The sequence below is a fragment of the Ailuropoda melanoleuca genome, chromosome 3, assembly GCF_002007445.2.
Source record: "Ailuropoda melanoleuca isolate Jingjing chromosome 3, ASM200744v2, whole genome shotgun sequence".
Lineage (NCBI taxonomy): Eukaryota > Metazoa > Chordata > Mammalia > Carnivora > Ursidae > Ailuropoda > Ailuropoda melanoleuca.
The window spans coordinates 57627992-57650462 of NC_048220.1; the positions used below are offsets into that span (position 1 = coordinate 57627992).

Below are 22471 nucleotides of genomic sequence, written 5' to 3' on the forward strand. Positions count from 1 at the left end.
GGACTATTAATTGGTATTTTTTCCTTCTTCTAGTCAAAGTGGAAGAAAGCCCACCTCTTAAGGGTTCCCTCTCTGGAAAAGTCAACCTACCTTGTCATTTTTCAACCATGCCTACCTTACCACCCAGTTACAACGCCTCCAGTGAATTTCTCAGAATCAAATGGTCTAAGATTGAATTGGACAAGAATGGAAAAGATCTGAAGGAGACTACCGTTCTTGTAGCCCAAAATGGGAATATCAAGATTGGTCAAGGCTATAAAGGAAGAGTGTCTGTGCCTACACATTCTGAGGTTGTGGGTGATGCCTCACTCACCATGGTCAAACTGCGCGCCAGTGACGCTGGACTCTACCGCTGCGATGTCATGTACGGGATTGAAGACACACAAGACACGGTGTCATTGGTGGTGGATGGTAAGGCTTTCCAAATCTGGAAGACGGTAGTGTAACATGATACCTGGTTCAAAGTAACTCTAGTTCAGGGTTTAGACAAGTGCAAGAAACATCAGTCATTTCAATAGTTCATGCCTTTCACCAAAAATGAGCAGTTATTTTTTTAAGGGTCAAGGAAGGTGACTTTTTGCACAGCAGCTTCACTGACTTCATACAGTCAAGTGCAGTATTGTGGAAATAATGAATACCTCAAGACATGATAAATAGCTCAAGAATTATTACTTCATTATTGAGACCTATCAATGATTACTTTTTAAGACCATAAAGACTGATCTACAGTTTAATTTTACAATATGTTTGTATGCACACACACACTACCTTTTCTCCCTTTTTCTCACTGTCTAGCATGATTATTAAAATCTTTGAGTTTGTTTTTAAGAAATATAAATTCCATCCTAACTTACATTGAAGAAATCAGGCACTTAATAAGTACCGTGGTACCTATCACAGTGCCTTAGAAAGACCAGGACTTAATAAACGTTTGAATTGGATCAAAATAAAACTCAGTGAATTTTTTTAAAAAGGTAATATGCAAGCTATTATACGTTAAGTCTTGCAATGAGGCGTTTTCATTTTTGCCCCTTTTCAGTGGTGGTTTATATGTCATTTGAATTTAAGTTAGGAGACAAAGCAAAGAAAAATTGCTTTAATTGGGTACACACATAATACCATAGCTCTTGGAAACAGAATATTTTGGCAAGTTATTAAGCAAAATTCTAATACTAGACATGATGGAACAGATTTTTCTCCCATCCTTCCATTTCCCTATAAAATATTTACCTTTCAGAAATATATACAAAGGGTTTTATTAAAACTTTCTTCTGTAGCCAAAAGGAAATACTTTGAATTTCAGATGCAACAAATTAATTTTCTATACATCCTTTTATGTTCAGATTCTGTTACTCTCTCCTACCAGTCTGTTTTTATGTTGTCCAGGCATCCAGGAAATATCCTGGGCTCTTCATTCTTTTAACCTTTTTATTATTTATTTTAGTTAGCCTAGGACTGTTTTGCTCTACTGATATTTTTCTGTTTCCTTTTTGTGTGTGTCTGTATGTTTGTGTATATTATATTTGTGTCTTGTATAAACATATAGATTATTCATAAATTATAAATATATATAGTAGTGGTAGATACACACTATGTATAAATTTATATACATGTTTTTAAAATCCCAAAAGGAGTCTAACAACTTCTTACTGTTTTCATCATTAAAGAATTAGCAGTGGATTTGCCCCTTGCCCCTCTGAAACAATGAAAATCCTCCACTTAATCTCCTTAGCCCCATGAGGTCTTCAAATTATCCCAACAATTGCAGATACTTATACTGACTGATATTCCCTGCCCTGCTTTTAGAAGCCCCTCTGTGCCCCCTTACTGCGGGTCTTCAGTGCACACGGAAGATTTTTAATTACCGAGAGGACTATTTGAAGCTTTGATCAACATAAGACTAATTTAAAACCATTCACATTCTTACTTAAGCCTTAGAGATCATTATAAACTACCTCATACTTACCAGAGAGCACAATATATACTTCCTGGCAATTTAAGAGTAGTTCTGTAGAGGTCCAAATTTTCTGAAAGGCATCTGATGAATTTTTTGTTGCAATATCAGAAGTGGGAAAAATGAATGTTGATTGTCAGTGCATCCACTTGGTGACTGTGCAGATCTTTTTGTGTTGACACTTCTCAGAGGGGCTTATCTATGACATGGCTAGTCTGTCCCCTGTAGTCATTTTATTGGCACATACCTGTCTTGGGAGAAGGAGACAATCTAAAAATGGGCATGTGGAAGAAAGTCTTAGAGCTAGAAGTCAGGCTATGGGATATAGACTGTTGTCAACCCCAGGGAATCACTAGGAATAAAAAGAGAGTGAAAGGTATCCTGGAAACCAAAGTTCATTCTGCATAACAAAAAAAGTGATCTTAGGCAATATGACCATTTTGTTTTGTTTTGTTTAGATTGATTGATTGATTTATAAAATTCCTGGCTAGGAGAGAGAGAGTGTACATGTGAGTAGGGGGAGGGACCGAGGGAGAAGGAGAGAATTCCAAGCAGTCTTGCACGGAGCCTGGCACCAGACTCAGTCTCACCACCCAGATTCAGATCATGACCTGAGCCGAAATCAAGAGTCAGACACTTAACTGACTGAGCCACTCAGGAACCACGGCAATATGACTCTTAATAAAGTCTTATCCATAAGACCCAGTTGCCCCAATTTCTATTTTCTTTACCTTGACTCACTTTGCAGTCCTGTAGAAATGAGTCACCGTATTTACTCCAGTTAAAAATGGAGATGCTCCTGTTGAAGCGGGGGGGGGGGGGGGGGGGGGCACCCTTCAAGAACCACTAGATTAAGCAACTCCTAACATACAGCAAAGTGGAATTTGAGGCAAGTACCAAGATGCCTAGCTTCAACTCAGAGGAGTCTCAGGAACTTTACTTCAGGGCCTTCTTTGAGATAAAAATCATACATTTTATCTCTCTTAGTGGAAACCCTCAGTTATGCTAGTCAGATGGTGAATATGATAAACATTGGGTAATGGTTAGTAGCCTGTCCAACATTTTTAAAGCCTTTACATAATTTGACTTTCATATCAGATAACATAAGCAATATCCGTTACACTTTATGGTGGGGGAGATTAACTCAATATATGGTTAAGGAACAAATTAGGGATTGGAACAAGGCTTCTCACTCATACACAGTCCATTGTCTTTTCCATCTTAGTACATTGTTTCTGGAAGTAAATATCTCAGTGTTGTATGTTTGGAGGAAGTGGTGTTAGTGAATGTTCCACATGCTTCTATTCAGTTGGCCTCAGGTGAAATCATGAAGTTAACCCTGTGATGCCCTTAACTCTTTGTATCCCCTGCAGCACCGACTCCCTTTAGTTGTCCAGTGTTCCCATGACAGTGTGAATACTACTGTAATTAGAACAACTATCCACCACTTGGGATTGAGGGACTTAAAACTTTTTTCTTAGATTGTTTTCATGAGAATAGAAAACTCCTGGCTAGGAAACTTGCCAATGGAGCAGAATAGGACACCTGGCTGAACGGTGTTTCTCGGACTCCTCGCATCACCATAATTTTGTGTGGTGCTACACCAAGTGAAAATAAAGAATCACCATGGTGTTGTTACCATGTGAGCAATGAATGTGATGTATTGCTCCAGTAAGAAACTTTGCAAAGTATGGTGGGATATTTGAACCTGCCCGTAATTGCTTGCTGCTCTCTTGGCAGGGGTTGTGTTTCACTACAGAGCGGCAACCAGCAGGTATACTCTGAATTTTGAGGCTGCACAGAAGGCTTGTTTGGATATTGGAGCAGTCATAGCAACCCCAGAGCAGCTGTATGCCGCCTATGAAGATGGATTTGAGCAGTGTGACGCAGGCTGGCTGTCTGATCAGACCGTCAGGTGAGAGGTCGGGGGCCTCAGGCTGTAATTCATTAATTGGAGAGGAGGAATGAAGTGCTCTTACAGTCCTTTATTTTCCCCAGGTATCCCATCCGGAATCCCCGAGTAGGCTGTTATGGAGACATGATGGGGAAGGAAGGAGTCAGGACCTACGGATTCCGTTCGCCTCATGAAACTTACGACGTGTATTGCTACGTGGACCACCTGGATGGTACGATGTTTACATTTCTAACGCTTCATTCGGACTAAGAAAATTGAAGACAGACTGGGAGCACGTAGGAATAGAGCAAGTTTTCATGCTTGTTTGGATTCCAAACAGCAGCATTTAGTTCAAATGACCGTATGATTGTGGTGAAATAAGCTTAAATTAAAGTGGGAAGAGAAGGAGGAGTGTGCAAATGGTTATGCAGGTTGGAAATGTCTTCAGTTAATGGCAGGTTTTCTTTCAGACATGCTGCTATTGGGCTGTTTCCAATACACTTTTAGAGCCTTAAGAATAGAAAGCTGTACGGGTGGTACCTATTCTTGTGAGAACTTCAGGTAAAATCCTGTGATGACAAACCACTGTGAATCCAAGTGCTGATAAACACCCCGAAGCTCAGCTGAACAGCCGAAACTAGCCCAGGAGGGGTTCTCAGGTTATATGTGCTCCTGTTAATATTCAGAGCAGTCGTTCATTCATGGAAAAAGCCATCGGCCGTGTGCTGGGTGCTCTGCTAGCAGTTAGGGATGTGAAGCCAGGTAAGATAGGGCCCTTGCTTTCAAGATGCTTAGAACCTGATTTTGGCACTATCATCTCTCACTTGGCATGACTTAGAGGTTCTTAAAGACAAGCATGAGTTCAATAGTGGCATCCAAGGGGCACACTGCAGTTTTATTATAAGACACAAGGAACAGACGTTTCTGTGACTTTTGAAATGCAGTCTCTTCTGTATTAACAGGCAGCTTAAAATCTAAATATATAAAGGGGGGTTTTAAATTGAGTTACACTTTTTATTTTGGCTGGGTACATATAGAAAGAATAATCTCAGTTTTCTTCTGTGTAAAATAAAGATGTTAGACTAGATAATTTCCATGGTCCCTTCCAACATTAAAATTCTATGATTCTGTGAATTGAATAAACCACCTCAGAGACCGAAAACTATAAACTAAGCAGCTTATATTCTCCTAATGCCCTGACTAAATTTGAGTAAGAATGCTGGCTTACCGGAAGGCTGCTTAAGTGTGATTCCCTAGCATCTTAACATTCTTATTATAACTATCCTTTAGGGGCGCCTGGGTGGGTGGCACAGCGGTTAAGTGTCTGCCTTCGGCTCAGGGCGTGATCCTGGCGTTGTGGGATCGAGTCCCACATCAGGCTCCTCCGCTATGAGCCTGCTTCTTCCTCTCCCACTCCCCCTGCTTGTGTTCCCTCTCTCACTGGCTGTCTCTATCTCTGTCAAATAAATAAATAAAATCTTAAAAAAAAATAATTATCCTTTAAAACTGGTAAATGTATTTTCTAAATTAGAACTTCAGATACTAACAATTTCCATTTTTGTATAGGGACAAAGGGAAAATATACAAAATCCAACCTATATGTGATATATATATTGAATTTTGAATATAAAATTTGAATGTTTTTGTATGGGCACATTAAAGTTGAAAGAGAAAGACCAAAAAATCAGTATAAATACTAATTCAAGCACTGAGTGAAATTTCTGTGAGCAGAGTAACAAAGCTTTTCATTGTTTTATAGAAGGAATTTGACAGTTTTGAAGGATACTCAGTATGTTTACAGTGACATTGTTCTGGAAATTTTTTCTTCCTTGTTTGTTGTTCTTTGGAATAATTTACAAATCTTCGGGTACTGATCTTTCCTCTCTTGACCTGAAATTGGACTGGTGTGGTGGGGGAGGTTAGAGAGGCCTTTGCGAATGGGGATGAATGAGGGTGATCACAAGGTCACTCTTGTAAAGGTCTCTCTCCTTTACTGAAGTGTATGCCTCTTTTTGAAGTAAAGACCATTGGCTGAACTTTGAATTGATAAAAATTCTGTGGAAAGTTGACTATATAAAGTTATATCTGATGTTTCAATTGCCACATCAATGACAGATTATTTTGAAAGTAAGCCAAAATTCCTCATAAGAAACATTTATTACTATATTCATGGCTATCATAATTACCACCTATATTTTATTGTGTTTTTCACAGCCAAGTGTGTGTGTGAGAGGCAGTAAAAAATAGAGATATTGATGCAGTCAGAATGCATGTGATGGAACACATACCCAGTTATGAACTGAGGTGCAATAACGTTAGATCAGAAGCCAAATTATTCCAGATGGCCTAATGAAAAAGTCAATTAAGTATAAAATGAAGCACAGTTTAAAAAGATAATTTAGTTTTAATTTAGTCATTTAAAATGAAAGATATTTAATTGACAGAATGTCAACCCTCTTTTTTTTCTTCTTTCTTGTTTTATAATGTTATATTCATTCTGATGTATGTATTTCTTTATAAAATTCAAATAATTGTACTCTATTAAGTCCAGCTAGTTTAGGGAAGAAAAAAAAAACTAATATGGTTCTTATTCTAAGATGGTGATTTGTAGCACGGTTATACATATGAATATAATATTCAATTCTCTTTTTAAAAATAACCTAGTTAAATGTAACACAGCAATTATATTAGCCATATCCGTGAGCCAGGATTCCAGTATTAGCCTGTATTCTTGGAAATGGTCTAGACATTGTTGTGTCTTATTAGCCATGATTCGGTAACAGAGCACTGTTACCAAGAAATTAAGGGAATTAAGAGTCTGAAGTAGGAAATCTAGAAATTAAGATAATATAATCACAAAATAATCCTCATTAGAAAGTTTAATCTGTGTTTCCTGGTGAGGTAGCTTTGGAAACATTGAGAGGGTTTCTTATTAAGAAGTTTAATTTGGGTTTCCTGGAAACGTAGGTTTGGAAAACTTTGAGAGCATTTAGAATAGAGTTGAGATGATCATATGGTTGAAAATTGAGTAGAGGATTGGAGTTATTTAGGAGTGGTAAAGACAATGTGAGAGAGGAATCTAGGGAGGCAGTTAAGGTCCCTGAAATTAAGAACAGGAAGGACCTCAACTGAATCGATTCCCAGCTCTTTCACTTACTAGTTGTGAGATCCTGAGCAAGGCTTTACCTGTGTTTCAGTTTCTTCTTCTCTGACAATGGAAACAATTAGAATACTTACTTTTTAATCATGGTATAAAGATGAAGTGAGTTAATGTGTAAAGCTTTTATCATAGTGCATGTCTCAAAGTAAGTGCTCAATAAATAATAGCTTATAGGTTTATGAAAGATTCTTTATTTCCACCGAATTCATAAAAAGAAGAAATGACTTAAAATTGAAACTCTGTAAACTAGGTTCAAAATACAGAAAATGTTTCTGACAATGAATACTGCAAGATGTAGAAATAATCCTGACAGTCTGTAAAATTTCTTCTCTGGAATTTTCTTAAAACTAGAATTTTTCTGAGATGTTCTGAGTGCAATGCTCTGTCAAAGTCCAAGTCATGGTACTTTGAAGTATATAAAAATAACTGACAATGGGTCACTTTATGAAGAAGGGTAACTTTCGTGTCAAGGCATTTTGAGTACAATAAATTGCCTGAACATTACTGAAGAATTGAAATTAATACAGTGGCAAAACAGAATTCCTGTGTTATGCCTCCTAAATTGTTTAAAATCAGTTTATTCTCTGATTAGAATATTATATTCTTGTCTAACAGTGTTCAGGAATTAATCCGGTATCTGATTCCCCAGAGGAGGTCATGCCAGTGGGAGATTTAAATAATTCTGAAAGTGCTTTGTGAATTAATGCATTTCTGAGCTGAAAACTGGTAGTTTGATAGGAAGTATGTGTGTCATAGCAAAACAAAACAAAAAACTATCCTAAATAAGATAGATAAGAGAATGTTGGGAAGAATCAGTGGTAGGTGAGGTCAGACTGCTTTCATTTTCACAGGTGACTTGCTTAGTTTCCTTGCAATGAGTCAGTATACTTCCAGTCTCATCCCTAGACCTGACAAATGATTGATCTAGGAGCTCCTTGCCCCTATGATATGGGCAGCCTTGAGGACCTACATCTCATCCTTCTGTGGCCTATATTTTCTGTGCAACCCTACCCTTTGGCTATTACTTCGCCTGAAATAACTACTACCCTACTATTCCGATTTCCTGGCTTTCACAGAAGGTTCCCAGCACTTTGATGTGTCTGTACTATGGGCTTTCTCCTTCATCTCATATCCTTTAGTAAATCCTAGTTGATCTTTCTCACCTTTACATCTCCAGACCTTGAATGTATGTCTATAACCACCCCTAAATGTTTGCTTATGCCTCTATCTCTCCCATAAGACTGTGGCTTCTGGGAGGGAAGGAACCATGTATATCCCCACTATGTCCTTGGCATATAGTAAGTGCTCCATAGATAGAGTTGAATAAATGTGTGAATTACTGATTAACCTCCAGACCATACGTGCCCACTCTACTCACCTTGCTTTGCACTTACTTACCTCTTAGATAATTTCACCTCTCTCCAGGCTTAATCGCTATTTTACTTGCTTCCCAAATTTTCATTGCTCCAATTTCCTTATTAGTTTGTTTAATGTCGTACTTGTTCTTGTAGGCAAACTATAAATCAAATACCTTGTAGGATGAATGGAGCACGAAATTTACGCCATTTGTTATTTACACCAAAATATCAAATAAGTGAAAATGGAAATGTTAGTTTCTAGTTTTGCATGTTTAGCTATGAATTCTCTTCTGAATTCCATACCCATGTTTCTAGTTTGTGAATCATTTCTGTGTCTCATCTCTGGTTTTGATTCTCACAGATAATCCCTATGCCTCTAACAGACCTTCAAGGGGCCTGTTTTACAACCATCAAAGCCCTCAAACACTGTGTCTATGTTCTGCTCCTACTTAACATCCTGTCGTGAATTTTCTGTCGTCTTGCTCCTCAAGCATAAACTCTGCATGATCTTTGAAGTCCCTCAAACCTGGCTAGAGAGTAACCAATTCAACCTTGTTTCCCTCTTTCCAACATGACATGTGCACCGGCCCTCCACAGACCCTGTGTTGGCTCCCACCCTCAGTTCTGCTTTGGTCCTCACAAAAAAACACACACCCTTCAGCTTCCCAACACTGTGCTTTTCCCCATGCCTGAAAACTTACTACTTCCGAGAGCCCGCCTCTGGCTCTTCCAGATCACGTGATTTCTTTAGTCTGAACTCCCTCTTCTCATAGAGTTAGTTCCACACGTGTTTTGTTGTCCTTTAGTTGCTTCATAGTCACCAAATACAAAACATCATCTGTTAGTTTTGTTTTGCAAAACTTCTGTAACTGCTGGTAGATATAAGGCCATAAACATCTTCTCTACCTCTCTCAATCGCAATGAAGGACCTATTCCATTAATACAAGCATAATAGTTACTCAAGAAATACTTGGTGGTAATAGCATTATTTCTTCAGACTTTGTCTCTTTTGGAATACAATTACCACTACCCTTCCAGTTCTATAATATTTGAAAAAAAAGCTTCACTTTGTTCACCAAATTTACTAAGAATCTATTTTTTTATCTTTATTGGATCACCATGTTACTAATTTTTCTCTTTGAATTGCTCCTCTCATTTTTCTATGGTGTCTCTTAGAAAGAATTCTTTCTTAGTGATACTTTTATTTTCTTTTCCACCTTCTCACAGTAATTTCCCTTTCTTGCCACCCTAGCCAGTCTTCCTCTCTGGCACTGGTTCCTTTGTACCTACTCACAATTTACAGGTTTTTATACTGCTTCCTCATGTCAAAAACCAGCATAGTTCTGTCACCTCCATGACTTGTGTAATACTTCTGTGTCATCCTGTGTCTGGCCTAGAACCAAAAAATAACCTTTCCTTTTTGTTATCATATGATCTCCTTTAGATATGCAAAGCTAAAAATTTAGGTAAAGGCCCAAATGTCATTAAACAGGTCTTACGCAGGACTTAAAGGTTCAGGCTTTTTCGGAGGCTTTGACTGGACAAAAATCAGATATCAAATCTGGAAATCGTGTGACTTCCTGCCTGTAGATTCTCAGAGTGACTTAATCTTAATGGGATTTACAGCATATAGCCTACAAAATGCTTCACCAGTGGGAGTTATCTAAGAATTAGTGATCCTGGTCTTACTCGGTTAAAATGTCCCGAGTCAGCTAGAGGAGCTTCCTGCTTACTGTGGTTCAGCGGATGATTCAGATATTGATTCTGGATTACAGAACCTCTTCACTTTGGGTCACTTTGGTTTGGTGCTAGAAGATGCTGAAATTTTTTCATGTATTCTCTGTGGAGCTCATAGAACCATCGATCATAGCTGTGGCTATGGCTTCTTACACAGGCTTTAGAAATTAACATGTCTTGCTAGGGACCTGAAACTGACCTTGGGAGTTGTTTCTGTTTTAAGTGTTTGAACAGTAGAGCTAAGAGTCATTGAGGAAAGCAACCAGGCATGGCACCCTGGCAGCGCCTCTGGAAAATGATATCCTCATCCAGTCCAGTGATTTCCATAGATTGACCGTGAAGTAACTCCATGGGTAAGGGAAGCAAGGAAACTATTTACTGTTTGGTTGTATTATTGTTTAACTTAATCCTCGTGAAACCTTGTCACGTATTTTTTTTTTTTAACCCTGCTTTTTGCCATAAGGAAAGGTTAAGTAATGGGATATGCCCTTTCTCCTGTTCCACTTCGGTAAACTCTTGTGGCCAGCACAGATTCCCCAACAGAGAACAGATAGTCCTCCCCGGCCAGAAGAGATGAAGTGCTCTGCAAGCTCCCCCAGATCTCAGATTGCTCACATAAGAATATCTTAATTCGTATTTGAATAATGATTTGTTCACTCATTGTGTTGTAATGATTAGAATTGCTAGGTTACATGGTAACTCTGCTTTTAACTTTTTGAGCAACTGCTCGCCTATTTTCCAGCGTGGCCACACCATTTTAAATTCTCACCAGCACTGTATTAGGGTCCTGGTTCTTTCACAGCCTTGCCAACACTTGTTTTTATATGAGATTTTGATTACCCTCATCTTAATGGGTATGCAATGATATCTCATTGTGGTTTTAATTTGTACTTCTCTTATGGCTAATGATGTTAAGCAACGTTTCAGGCGCTTATAGGCCATTTATATATTTTCTTGGAGAAATGTCTATTCAGTCCAATTATAAAATGAATAAGTCATGGGGATGTAACATACAGCATGGCAACCGTAGTTAATAATATTGCATATCTGAAAGTTGCCAAGAGAGTAAATATTAAAAGTTCTCATCACAAGAAAAAATATCTGTAACTATGTATGGTGATGGATATTAACTAGACTACATGGATATTGTGGTGATCATTTTGCAATATATACAAATAGCAAATCATTATGTTATACACCTGAAATGAATATAAGGTATGTCAATTAAACCTCAATTTAAAAAAAAAAAAAAGAAATGTCTATTCAGAAACTTTGCCCATTTTTAACTGGGATGTCTTTTTGTTGTTGAGTTGAAAGCGTTCTTTATATACTCTAGATTAAAGTGTCTTTTCAGAGGATTTTCACATATTTTTCTCCATTCCATGAGTTGTCTTTTTTATTTTCTCAGTTGGGTCCTTTGACACACAAAATTTTTGAATTTTAATGAAGTCCAGTTTTTCTATTTGTTCTTTGGTTGCTGGTGCTTTTGGTGTCATATCTAAGAAAACACTGCCAAATCCCCAGTCATGAAGACTTGCTTCTGTGTTTTCTTCTACAAGTTTTATAAGTTTTAAGTTTTATTTTGATTGATTTTGAGTTAATTTTTGTATGTGGTATGAGTTAAGAATCCAGATGCATTCTTTTGCATGCGGGCATCCAGTTGTTCCCATACCACTTGTTGAAAAGACTATTCTTTCCCCCATTTAATGGCTTTGGCTTCTCTTTGAAAATCAACTGATGATAGGTATATGGGTTTGTTTCTGGACTTTCCATTCTATTCCATTGATCTTTATGTCTGTACTTATGTCAGTCCCACATTGTCTTGATTACTGTTGCTTTGTAGTAAATTTCAAAATTGGAAAGTACGAGACCTCTAACTGTGTTCTTTTTCAAAATTATTTTAGTTATTCTGGGTTCCTTGAGTTCTCATATGAATTTTAGGATCAGCTTGTCGATTTCTACAAAGAGGCCAGCTGGGATTCTGATAGGGATTGCATTGAATCTTTACACCAATTTGAGGCGTACTGCCATCTTAACCATATTAAATCTTCAGATCCATGAATATGGGATGTTTTTCCATTTCTTAAGATCTTCTTTAATTTCTTTCATCAGTGTTTTATAGCTTTCAGAGTGTCAGTTTTACAGTAGTACTCTTAAATTTCATCCTAAATATTTTGTTCTTTTTGACGCGAATGAAAATTGAGTTTTCTTTATTTCTTTTTCTGTTTGTGGGAAATATATGGAAATGCAATTGATTTTTATATATTGGTCTTGTATCTTGTGTCCTGCAACTCTGCAATTTTATTGGTTCTAATAGCTTTTTAATGTCATGCTTAGGATTTTCTACATAGAGACCCTTGAATTTATAATCTTACTGTAAGTAGACTTGTCCTGACATACATCCCTTGAAGCATGTGACAGTCATTTGCTCTAAGGTTTTGATGTCAAGATCTTTTGGAGTTCTGAACTGAAAGAGCTTCTTAGGAAATACAGTGGCCATTTACCTTCCAGCTGTGAAAAGTAAAAAGAAAAAAAAAGCCAAACTAGGCTGATCGTCCTGTGTTGACCTGCAGCCATACTGTGCCTGTGAAATCAAATAACATGTGCAATCTCTTATATATTTTGAAGGCTCAGACACGCAGAAATTTTTTAGAACCTCTTTCTCACTCTAATTAAAATCTTATTGTTCTGTCAATAGGAAAGAATGAGATCTGACATCCTGAAAAACCATAAAAATTTGTTTAAATTTTAGTGGGACATCCTATCTCTTTAAGCCCTTCAAATCGACATACATGAGACCTTGTATAATAACACACTGACAAACACATGGATTCCTTTCCTCATGACTTGTTATCTGACTTAAAGCATGTTAACAGAACCAACTGATGACAATTCTTTAGTGATTAATTAGAAGTTTAAATTCAAAATTCTATGCTCTAACCTACATTATACTTCTCCTTCAGCCTAAGACAAGTGAGAAATCTGAAAGGTACTGATCTGTCTTTCCAGTCTCATTACCCCCCAAATTGGAAACAATGCTAGCCTAGCTCTAGAGATGGAGTCAAGTTACGTTGGCAGCCCCTGAGATTTTCATGTCACTGTGAACAGAAGGTTGGTCTCTGTGCAGGTTAAAGGATCAAATCTTAGGGGAACTGACATGCTTTTGAATTATCTTCAGACATTGGCCCCCAAAAGATTATATGTTAGCTGTTAATTAAACATGTACAGCTGATGGATTTTGTGATCAGGGTATAATGAGCATTAGTCTTCGATGCTTTGATCATGTGTGTATATAGACACAGTCAAAAAAGAGCAAGAGTGAGAGGGTGAGAGAGGGAGAGAAAGAAAAGAAAAAAGAAACCTCCTTTGAAACTTAAAAGTCCAAAACTTCAAAGCTAATAATAATTATTACGAATTGCTTTTATCACCAGGATACTTGCCATAAGTGGTTTTATTATATCGGCATTTAGAAGCTCATGTCACGTGATTACCTCCAGCTCACACACTGTAGCTACTGTTACATACATTTATTACTTATTATAACTTAAACAGCAAGCCAATGCAATAACATTTACAAATCTTGAACTTCCTTAAAGTGAAAAAAAAACCAGAGTTCTTTTTTCAAATGGATAAAGAGAATCATGATTAGTTTATAAGAACTTATTTTCAGACCAGATAGTTCATGATAGAAGGGTTATGAGCACAAATAAACAGAAACAAACAATAAACACTTATCACACTACCCAGCAAACATACCCAGCGAGAAAACCATGGTGGGATTTTGGTTTTGGCTACCTGTCTGCTGAGTCCAGGAGAGAACGGAGTAATTCCGTATATCCTGCCCCTGCCAGTTCCCCCTTTTGTCCTTGGTATTCACAGGGAATTGTCAGCAGGAGAGGAAGATCTTATCCTAGCTTTGTTCTAGAACCAGGCTCTTTAATAGTTGTTCTGAGTTACTCTTGGGTATAAGCTCAAGCTTTTTTTTTTTTTAATTATTTTTTTTAAAGATTTTATTTATTTATTCGATAGAGATAGAGACAGCCAGTGAGAGAGGGAACACAAGCAGGGGGAGTGGGAGAGGAAGAAGCAGGTTCATAGCGGAGGAGCCTGATGTGGGGCTCGATCCCATAACGCCAGGATCACGCCCTGAGCCGAAGGCAGACGCTTAACCGCTGTGCCACCCAGGCACCCCTAAACTCAAGCTTTTGAACAGTGTGGGCCATTTTTAATGTTTGATTTGTTTTTATCATTGCTTACCATTTCAGGATGTGTCATTTTTTAGTCTGCCAAGAAGCCAGTTTTCTATTCAGCAATCAGAAGTATGGAAAAAAGAACATGCATGGTCCAATTTCCAGGGACTCTTGGAGCAGTTAGTTGTCAAACGAAATTATTATTTTTTTTTAATATTTCTGATGATGTTAATTCCCACGATTAAGGTAAATTTAGTTTGTGGGATGTCACCAGATATTAAAATCTCACCAGCAGTGTCTTCCAGTTTCTTCTAGGATATCCCTAGAAAGTTGAAATAATAGGAATAATTCAAACCGATAACATTTAACTTGAGATTTTAGAAAAATATGCATTAAGATATCATATATGTGTTTTTCAGATGGGTATGCAAATTATCCTATGTGTGCAATCCTCTGCTCTGCATTATTATATGTCATGTGTGTACTAATGTGAGCATATATGTATACACCTCAATGAATTCTTACTTATGCTAACTTAAATTAACTTGACCTTTTATGTTAAGTAATTATATGTAAAACATTTTGTGTATTTCTTTCCCGACATTTTATTTGTTCTCTTTAGAGAAAAATTAAGTATTCTCTCATAGGTAGATAACATTTACAAACATGTTCCAAATCTATACTCTAGTTACCAATTTGATGATAAACGTCTTATAGATGTAGCTACCTTGAAGAGGTTGCTTCTGGAACTTAGAGAGTGGACTCATTGTCAACTTGTAAAAGTAATGTTTGCCATCAGGGAAGGCAACTACCCAGTAAATCTAAAGTACATTAAATGGCTCAGTTACGAGTATTCAGGGGTAGAAAGAGAACACAGCCTTGTTCTGTGCTAATAAAATGGACATTTTAGCTCACAAAAGATTTTGCTTTCTCTCCCTCTCTAAAGCAGTACTGTGATTCAGAAGGAACTTTTATTATCTACATCAGAGGCAAAAAGGTGCCTTTAAGATACCTTCGGGCCAGGAGCTTACACAACCTGACCAATTAAGTCATGTTGTAGAGAGAGAAAAACTAAGCGAAAGTACTGAGTTGCTTTGCTTGATTTCCCAGGTTTGCTTTCTCTTTCTCTGGGTTCTTTGGTGCCTGATTTGCCCTTGCCTCTGGACTTTGGACTTTATGTCTTGATGCATCCTCTTATGATCATTCATTTTTGGACCAAGGCTGGAGTTACATTATTTTTACCAGCCCAGACTTAGTATCTGTCTCATTTTATTCCACTGCACTATAGTTTAGAACATATAATTTGATCTGTAAATAATTCCTGACTATGGATTTAAAAACTGAGAGATCACTGGAAACATGAAAATCTTAACATCTTGACTGCTTTTTCATTGTAAAAGTGGTCAGTGTTTAGCTTAAAAGCTGCATTTTTTTCTGTGGGATGTGCTTTTTTTTCTGTGGGAGGGCCTTGTGCCTACAATTTATTATTGAGGAGAAAGCCTGCTTTTATCTGCTATTCCTTGGTTTACTTTTCTCAAAAAGATCTTCAGGAGCTGAACTTCTTCCATATCGATCTTAAATACCATCTTAGATGCTTCAGGGAGGTCGCCTGCTCTTCCCACTGGCAGGCTTTGATGCAACCCCCGGGGCGGGGGGGGGGGGTTGGGCAATGGACTCCATATGCCCTTTACTTTGTACTCTAGCTTTTTGGCTCCTGCTTTGATTCTGTTTGGTTACCTGGTCCACTTTGCTCCTATCCTAAGCAGGTTGACGCATAGGCAACCAGAAAGTTAATATCAAGTTATACTTGCTATGGATCCGTTGAGTTCGGAAAACTATTCCATGAAACAGGTCCATGGACTATTAATTAATATTCTATGAGTAAAGGAGACATCTCTGGTCAGATGGCTTACAAATCGTAACTGCCTTGTGGGGACTCTCAATAAATAAACTGTAATATTAAATGCTCTGAGAAGTCTTGCAGAAATCTGTCAGATCACTTGCATTTGTTTTCCAAATGCAGTTGTCCATGGAACCTCTTTTCTATAGAATACCTACTCACGTCTCAAGAATCTCTGTAGAAGACATTTTTGGAAATTATGTTCTTCGAACTTGGACCCTAAGTTAACAGTCTTTCTGATCCACATTTTCAACAATAAGCTTTTAATAGGTTAATCCTGATTTAAACAATAGGTCACCTACGTTTGTATTATGTTAGGCAAAAGATATATAATGTCAAAGGATTATCTAATTAAAACCATGCATCTAATGAATAAAAAAAAATACTTGACAGGAAGTCATAGATGTCTTAGGAATCCAGGACATGTAGTAATGTGAATTAGTTTCAGTTACTGCTGTGCATTACCTATTGACTTACCTTTTTCTATTTTCTAACTTACCTTTTTTGTTTTGGGTTTCAGTATAAAAAGAATGCTAGGATATTCTGAAATATTTTAGAAAAGGATGTCCTGGCCTTAATATTTTGAGGTTGAAATATAAGATGGGCAAAGTTTGGATGTTTGACTTATCATTTCTGGTATAGATTCAGTATTAATTGTGACAGCTTCAAGATACAGTAAGGTAATTCTATACTGTGGGTGCTTTACTATATTATTAGGTTTTCGAAGTGGGCAAAGTAATGTTCTTGTTAAACAATCATGATTTAGGAGGTCTTAGATATTTACTTTTTGGAATACAGTTAAAATAAATATTTTTCTTTTCTTCATCTTGAAATAAAAGAATTTGCCATATATAGCTTTATAAATGATCTATTTTGATTCTCACCTTAAACTCAGTGCCAGTTAAATCTTTTTTTTAAATCTGAGTTGCATGAAACCGAATGGTGATATCTTTCTCAATGTTTTTTTTTTTTAATTTTATTTTCAGTGTTTGAAAAGTTCCTAGATATTAAGGAAAATAGGTGGCCTTGGGGATAGTAGAATTTAATCAAATAAGTAAAATAATTATTTTGTGGGTATTGGATAGATGGATGGAAATTACATCTTCCAAACAAATGAGTTAAATAATTGACTGCAGTATAGTCAGATTTAACAAGAGTTTCTGTGTAAAAATTCTATAAGTAAATCTGTATCGATTTAATAATAATAAGGAAATTCTCTTCTTAGCCTACCAGCATCTCCGGAAACCTTTCGTTTCTCTAACACCTCGAACATGTTTGCTGTTTAAGAGAGGGGGATCCAGTTACCCATGAGATGGTGCTGTCATTTTTCTTTCTTAGCCCTTTGGTCTGGCCACGTTTGGAGAAGTTGATTTCCCCAACATGCAGACTGACATTGCTGTTTGGAGTAGCAGACTTCTACTCTCTCAATTCTATTTCTCTGCCTGCTCTGCTTGGCTGCCCGCTCTTATGACCGTAAAGGAGCCGTGGTTTTGCCTCAAAGTTGCAGTACGTCAGAGTGCAGAGAACGAAGGCAACAGAAGGATATTCCAGCTGTAATAACAAATGCCAAGTGTTCTACCTTGCAGGGAAGCAGTTTGGCACGCCGCCCTCTTTCACACTTGCATTCCTTTGAAGTGAATGAGGCTGCTCGGGAGCACACAGACACAGTCTCTCTGTCTGCCTTTCCCCCTGTTGCTTTAAGCCAAATCCATAGGTGAGAGGAGTCAGCTGTTCTTGGACCGCAGCTCCCCAAAGCTCGGCTGCAGTCAGCTTTTTTGACTGTGCTGCTTGGGGAGGACGGAAGAAAAAGAGCACCTTGTTTCTTAACAAGAACTTGAAATGCCATTCACTTAGCAAGGATTATTGAAGATCCACTCCGTAAGTGGTACTGTGACCCTTATGCTTTCAAGACTTCTTAGGGAGGGAGATAGTGCAGGAATGGGGACCAGGAACTATGTTCTTACAGTGTATGTTTGGATTTGAGATTACTGTCCTTGCCAGCCTATGCAGTTAAGGGCAAAAACCCATTCCCACCTCTCCCTTACTTTTTTCAGTCAGGTGAAAGTCATTTTTCTCTCTCTTCTTCAAATAGCTCTTCTAGGGATTTGGCCTATTTTAGATTCCTGGTGATAAAAGGTGATGTGGGTGATTTGGCCATTTTTCCCTTGACTAATTTTTCATGTTTTATAAAGCTATCGCACACTCAGAGAGAGTAATGGCTCTATTCATTTTAAACAATTGCTTGTTACATCTGGCTTTAGGCAGGTGAAGAGCCGAATCATGAGAGCTCTGGAGTCCCCATTGTCTAATATATCATAGAATCAGAGAGCAGCCTCGGTGAGATGCCACCGGGACCCGCCACTGCTGTAGTAATGGGCTATCAATATTTTAGCTTCCTCCCCGCCTCATTTTCTATTCCTCCTGCCTGCTATATTTGCTTAGGTATTCTCTCATTCTGCCTGTCTTTGAGCCACTTGTGCTCAAGTGTGAGAAGCATCATTTAATTTGCATAGAATTTATTTCCGCCAGTTGTTTTGTTGGCTCCCCAAGTACCAATTTAGCAAAGTCTCTAGCATTTCCAGAATATTTTATTGTGACATGTTAAGTTATTGTGAACAGATTCTTGGCTAATTGGGCCTGATGATGAACAAAGGAAACGTTCAGCCTTTCTTTGTTAATCAATAAGCGAATGGAAGAGTCTCTCAAACCTAGGTAGAGCCCCTGCTAGCCCAGAAGGTGTCTTTGTGAGACCTAGAGAAGGGCGCCCCCTTTGGGCAGACACAACTGCAAGAGGTATGCACTTGGGTAGAGTGTGTAGCAAATAAAAAAGTGCCCCTTCCTCCAGGGGTATCTTGGTCACTTGGGCCAGTTGAGTGGGAGTGAAGGTTAGCTGGCGTCCGTGCACTCTCAGCCCTGGCTGACGTAGCAACCACGGCAGTCCCAGGCCTCACATGTCACAGCACTCCATCTGGGTTCTGTCCCTTCCCATCTTCAAACACTGGAGTTTTTCTTGTTTTGTTGTTTAATTTGGTGGGCGTTCATCCATTTTGATGGTAGCGATAGGTGAGAAGGAGGGTCCAAGAACTACTGTTTGATTTCAGATGAAACAACGTGAAATAACCTGGGTGAAATTTCAGTACAGTTTCCCTTTCCAGCCTGCTCTTTCACGGAAGAGAAAGCTCGTTTCCCAGATAGTAATCCAAAGACTCAATGGAAAGGTTTGTTCATTTTAAAGAATTGGTTGTAACTTTATTATCAAATGGTTGTTTCTGTATACCCATGGGCCATAGAAGCAGTCATTTGATAATAAAGTTAATATACATGAACTTTTCTAGTATGTGTCACACTAACAGTGACAAAATTGAGTAACCATGCTGTTTACTGCTTTAAAGTATCAGAAGCTGCTACCTTGCCATGAAAAAAGTGTTATATCCTCCTACCTGCTCCCCCCACCCACCCATAAAGTGGGAAGGAATGAATAGTAAAACAACGTTTGTTGTTGTGTTTTTTCCCTCCTTATTTCAGGTGATGTGTTCCATATCACTGCTCCTGATAAATTTACCTTTGAGGAGGCTGAAGAAGAGTGTGAAAACCAGGATGCCCGGCTGGCGACAGTGGGGGAGCTCCAAGCAGCTTGGAGGAATGGCTTTGACCAGTGCGATTATGGGTGGCTATCTGACGCCAGCGTTCGCCACCCTGTGACTGTGGCCAGGGCCCAGTGTGGAGGTGGTTTACTTGGGGTGAGAACCCTGTATCGTTTTGAGAACCAGACAGGCTTCCCTCCCCCTGATAGCAGATTTGATGCCTACTGCTTTAAACGTAAGTGTTTGATACCTTTTTAAAAATTTCAGATTTTTAAAAAATACTTCGAAGATATGCATTGGTGTTCACCTAGCAATGGGAATGGATTCCATGTCTTGCAGTGTATGCACAGAACGGAAACAGTTCACTGATTTTCAAAAGCCAATAGACGGAACGACAGTGATATGGTTAAAACAACAAGAAGTTTGACAGGTGGATGTTCTTTTAGAGATGATAAGGAAATGTCAAGTTATGGTCTTAACTGTGCTCCATTGCACCTAGAACCACAGAACATATTTCTGATAATTTTTTTTAACATTAATGCAGTCCTTAAATGTAATTAGATTGTTGGTGCTATAATGTTGAGGCCAACTGTGGCTGAGTTGAAGCCTTGAATTCTGTTTATTTTGTCTTTGTTTGGTATGTCTTTCTTTGAAATGGCAGCGAATTCAAATTTCAGTAGTTACAGGTGAGTACTTGGAACCGAAATGGATAATCATAATTCAGTTAATACCTAACAGGTAACCATGCTATAAATAAATATCTCCTTTTCTCTTATTTTAATTCAAGTAATGGAAGTATGTGCCTTCTAATCACTAATTCTCTAGTATATACCGAAGTACAGTCTATGTTCTTTGAAAGGCATAATGTAGGCTATCTTCAGTTAGGTTTGGTATTTAAAATTGATTTTAAGAAACCTCTCCACGTTCATGAAACAATTATTTTAATTTTCAGATGTTCTTAAATTATTTTAGCAATAGTAGTCACATAATATATAGTATCATGCTTGTAGGATGCTTGATCAAACGAGGGAGTAATCCAGAGTCTCACTGTGATTTTTACCGAAGGGTCTGTAATGTTGTGACAGCTAAACAAAGATTTCCTAGCATTTGGGGTGAGTATGTTCAAAGTAGAGCCATGTCATATTGAAATATAGTAAAGGGTTTTACTAAGTTTCCAATATATCTTGTTTTAGCAATATGTAACTGAAACGAATAGAAAATATACTAGCTTATTACGTAATTTGTTTCTAAGGTGAAATACACAGGCATTCTTTATCAGCCAAAAAGTCACGACTAGGATGTCTGAGTAGAATAGCCATTAGTGTGGCGGAAAGGCTTGATCTCACGCACCGCTGCCTCCCCACTGAGCTGCCTCCGCCCACGTCTCCTCCCATAGACTCAGCTTTCTGAGTGTGAAAGCCTTGTGTCAGGTATCAGTGCAATATAAGCTGGCCATAAAAGCCACTGAAAATACTAACTTTGGTTCCTAGACCCTGAAACAACAGAAAAGTCCTTCCTTAGTTATTCTCAGGAAAAGCTGAAACAACAGTAAAAAAGAAAGCCTATCTCTTAAAGTAGGAAGATAGACATTCTTTTAACCGTGACTTTCAAGTAGTTGAAGCGCTAAAATCAGTTTTTCGTTAAGTGATTGAGAGCTGAAATCAGACTCGTGTCAGGGGCAGGGTTAGAGAGGTTTAATTAGGAAAGGAGTGGAATTACCCAACTTGACTACCTTGCTCAATTGTATTTTCTTGTGCTTGATAAAACTGGCAAGAGAGAACTTTTAAACAACGTTGTTGTTTTTGTTTCCTCCCTGACGGTGAAACTTAAACCAAAGGCTGTAGCCACAAAGAATTCATCCTGATGTGTTTTAAATTATTTATTTAAATGAAGAATTCACATGAAATGACAAGATACTTAGATTCAAATACAATAACCACTTACTAAAAATCTATATAAAATCTGAGAGTGCTTTCAAAGTTTAGGCCCAGTTTTTTTTCTTTCTAATTCATTTAAATCTATAGAACTTGGAAATCTGTAATTTCTAAATATCACAGTTCAAATTTTGGGTTTTTTTCCAAACCAAAGGATAACCTAAACTAATCCAAATCTAATCTAAGGGTTAGATTCTTTTTTATTTCTTCCCTAAGACCTATTATATTCAAAATGTAGTCATCATCTAAAAGATTTAAAAGGCTTAGTCATAACATAAAAATCTTTCGTAAACCACATGCAATGCCAACAGCCTCCCCAGATTTCTAACTCATTTTTCAAGGATTCTTTTAAAGTAGATATTTTAAAGAATTTAAAAAATATTCTTATACTGACTTGACTGCTGTTCACTTTTCCCACACAGTTGAGCGGTGGCTAAATCCTTAGGGTAAAGTATGTGAGCTGTGACCTCAGCAACAGTTCCGTAAGTGATTTCAGGGGTGTATCCCTGGTTGGTTAAGTAGAGGAATTTAGAAATATAACCGTATTTTTCTTGCTTGCTTTTTACCAAATGCAGAAGGGGTTTTTAAAGCCATTTCTTGGTGAATGAACAATACCACACCTCACTTTGCTGTAATTCTCTTTTCCTTCTACCATCACTGAATAGAATATTAACAATGGCTGATGACAAGCATAATTAGAATCTATTCATGTCAAGTAGATTTGAAAAACAAGGAAATTAGTATATTTGTGAAATGAAAT

General features: G+C 37.8%; 1 protein-coding gene across 3 annotated transcripts in view; it reads left to right on the top strand.

The window, feature by feature from the left end:
* Positions 1 to 22471, top strand: part of VCAN (versican) — a 107796-nt gene that overhangs the window by 17217 nt on the left and 68108 nt on the right. For all 3 annotated transcript variants that reach the window (XM_034656465.1, XM_019808441.2, XM_034656466.1), the window contains 4 exons: positions 34 to 411; positions 3695 to 3869; positions 3953 to 4080; positions 19719 to 20012. In XM_034656465.1, the coding sequence (XP_034512356.1) occupies positions 34 to 411; positions 3695 to 3869; positions 3953 to 4080; positions 19719 to 20012 (975 nt within the window). The remainder of the gene's footprint in view (positions 1 to 33; positions 412 to 3694; positions 3870 to 3952; positions 4081 to 19718; positions 20013 to 22471) is intronic.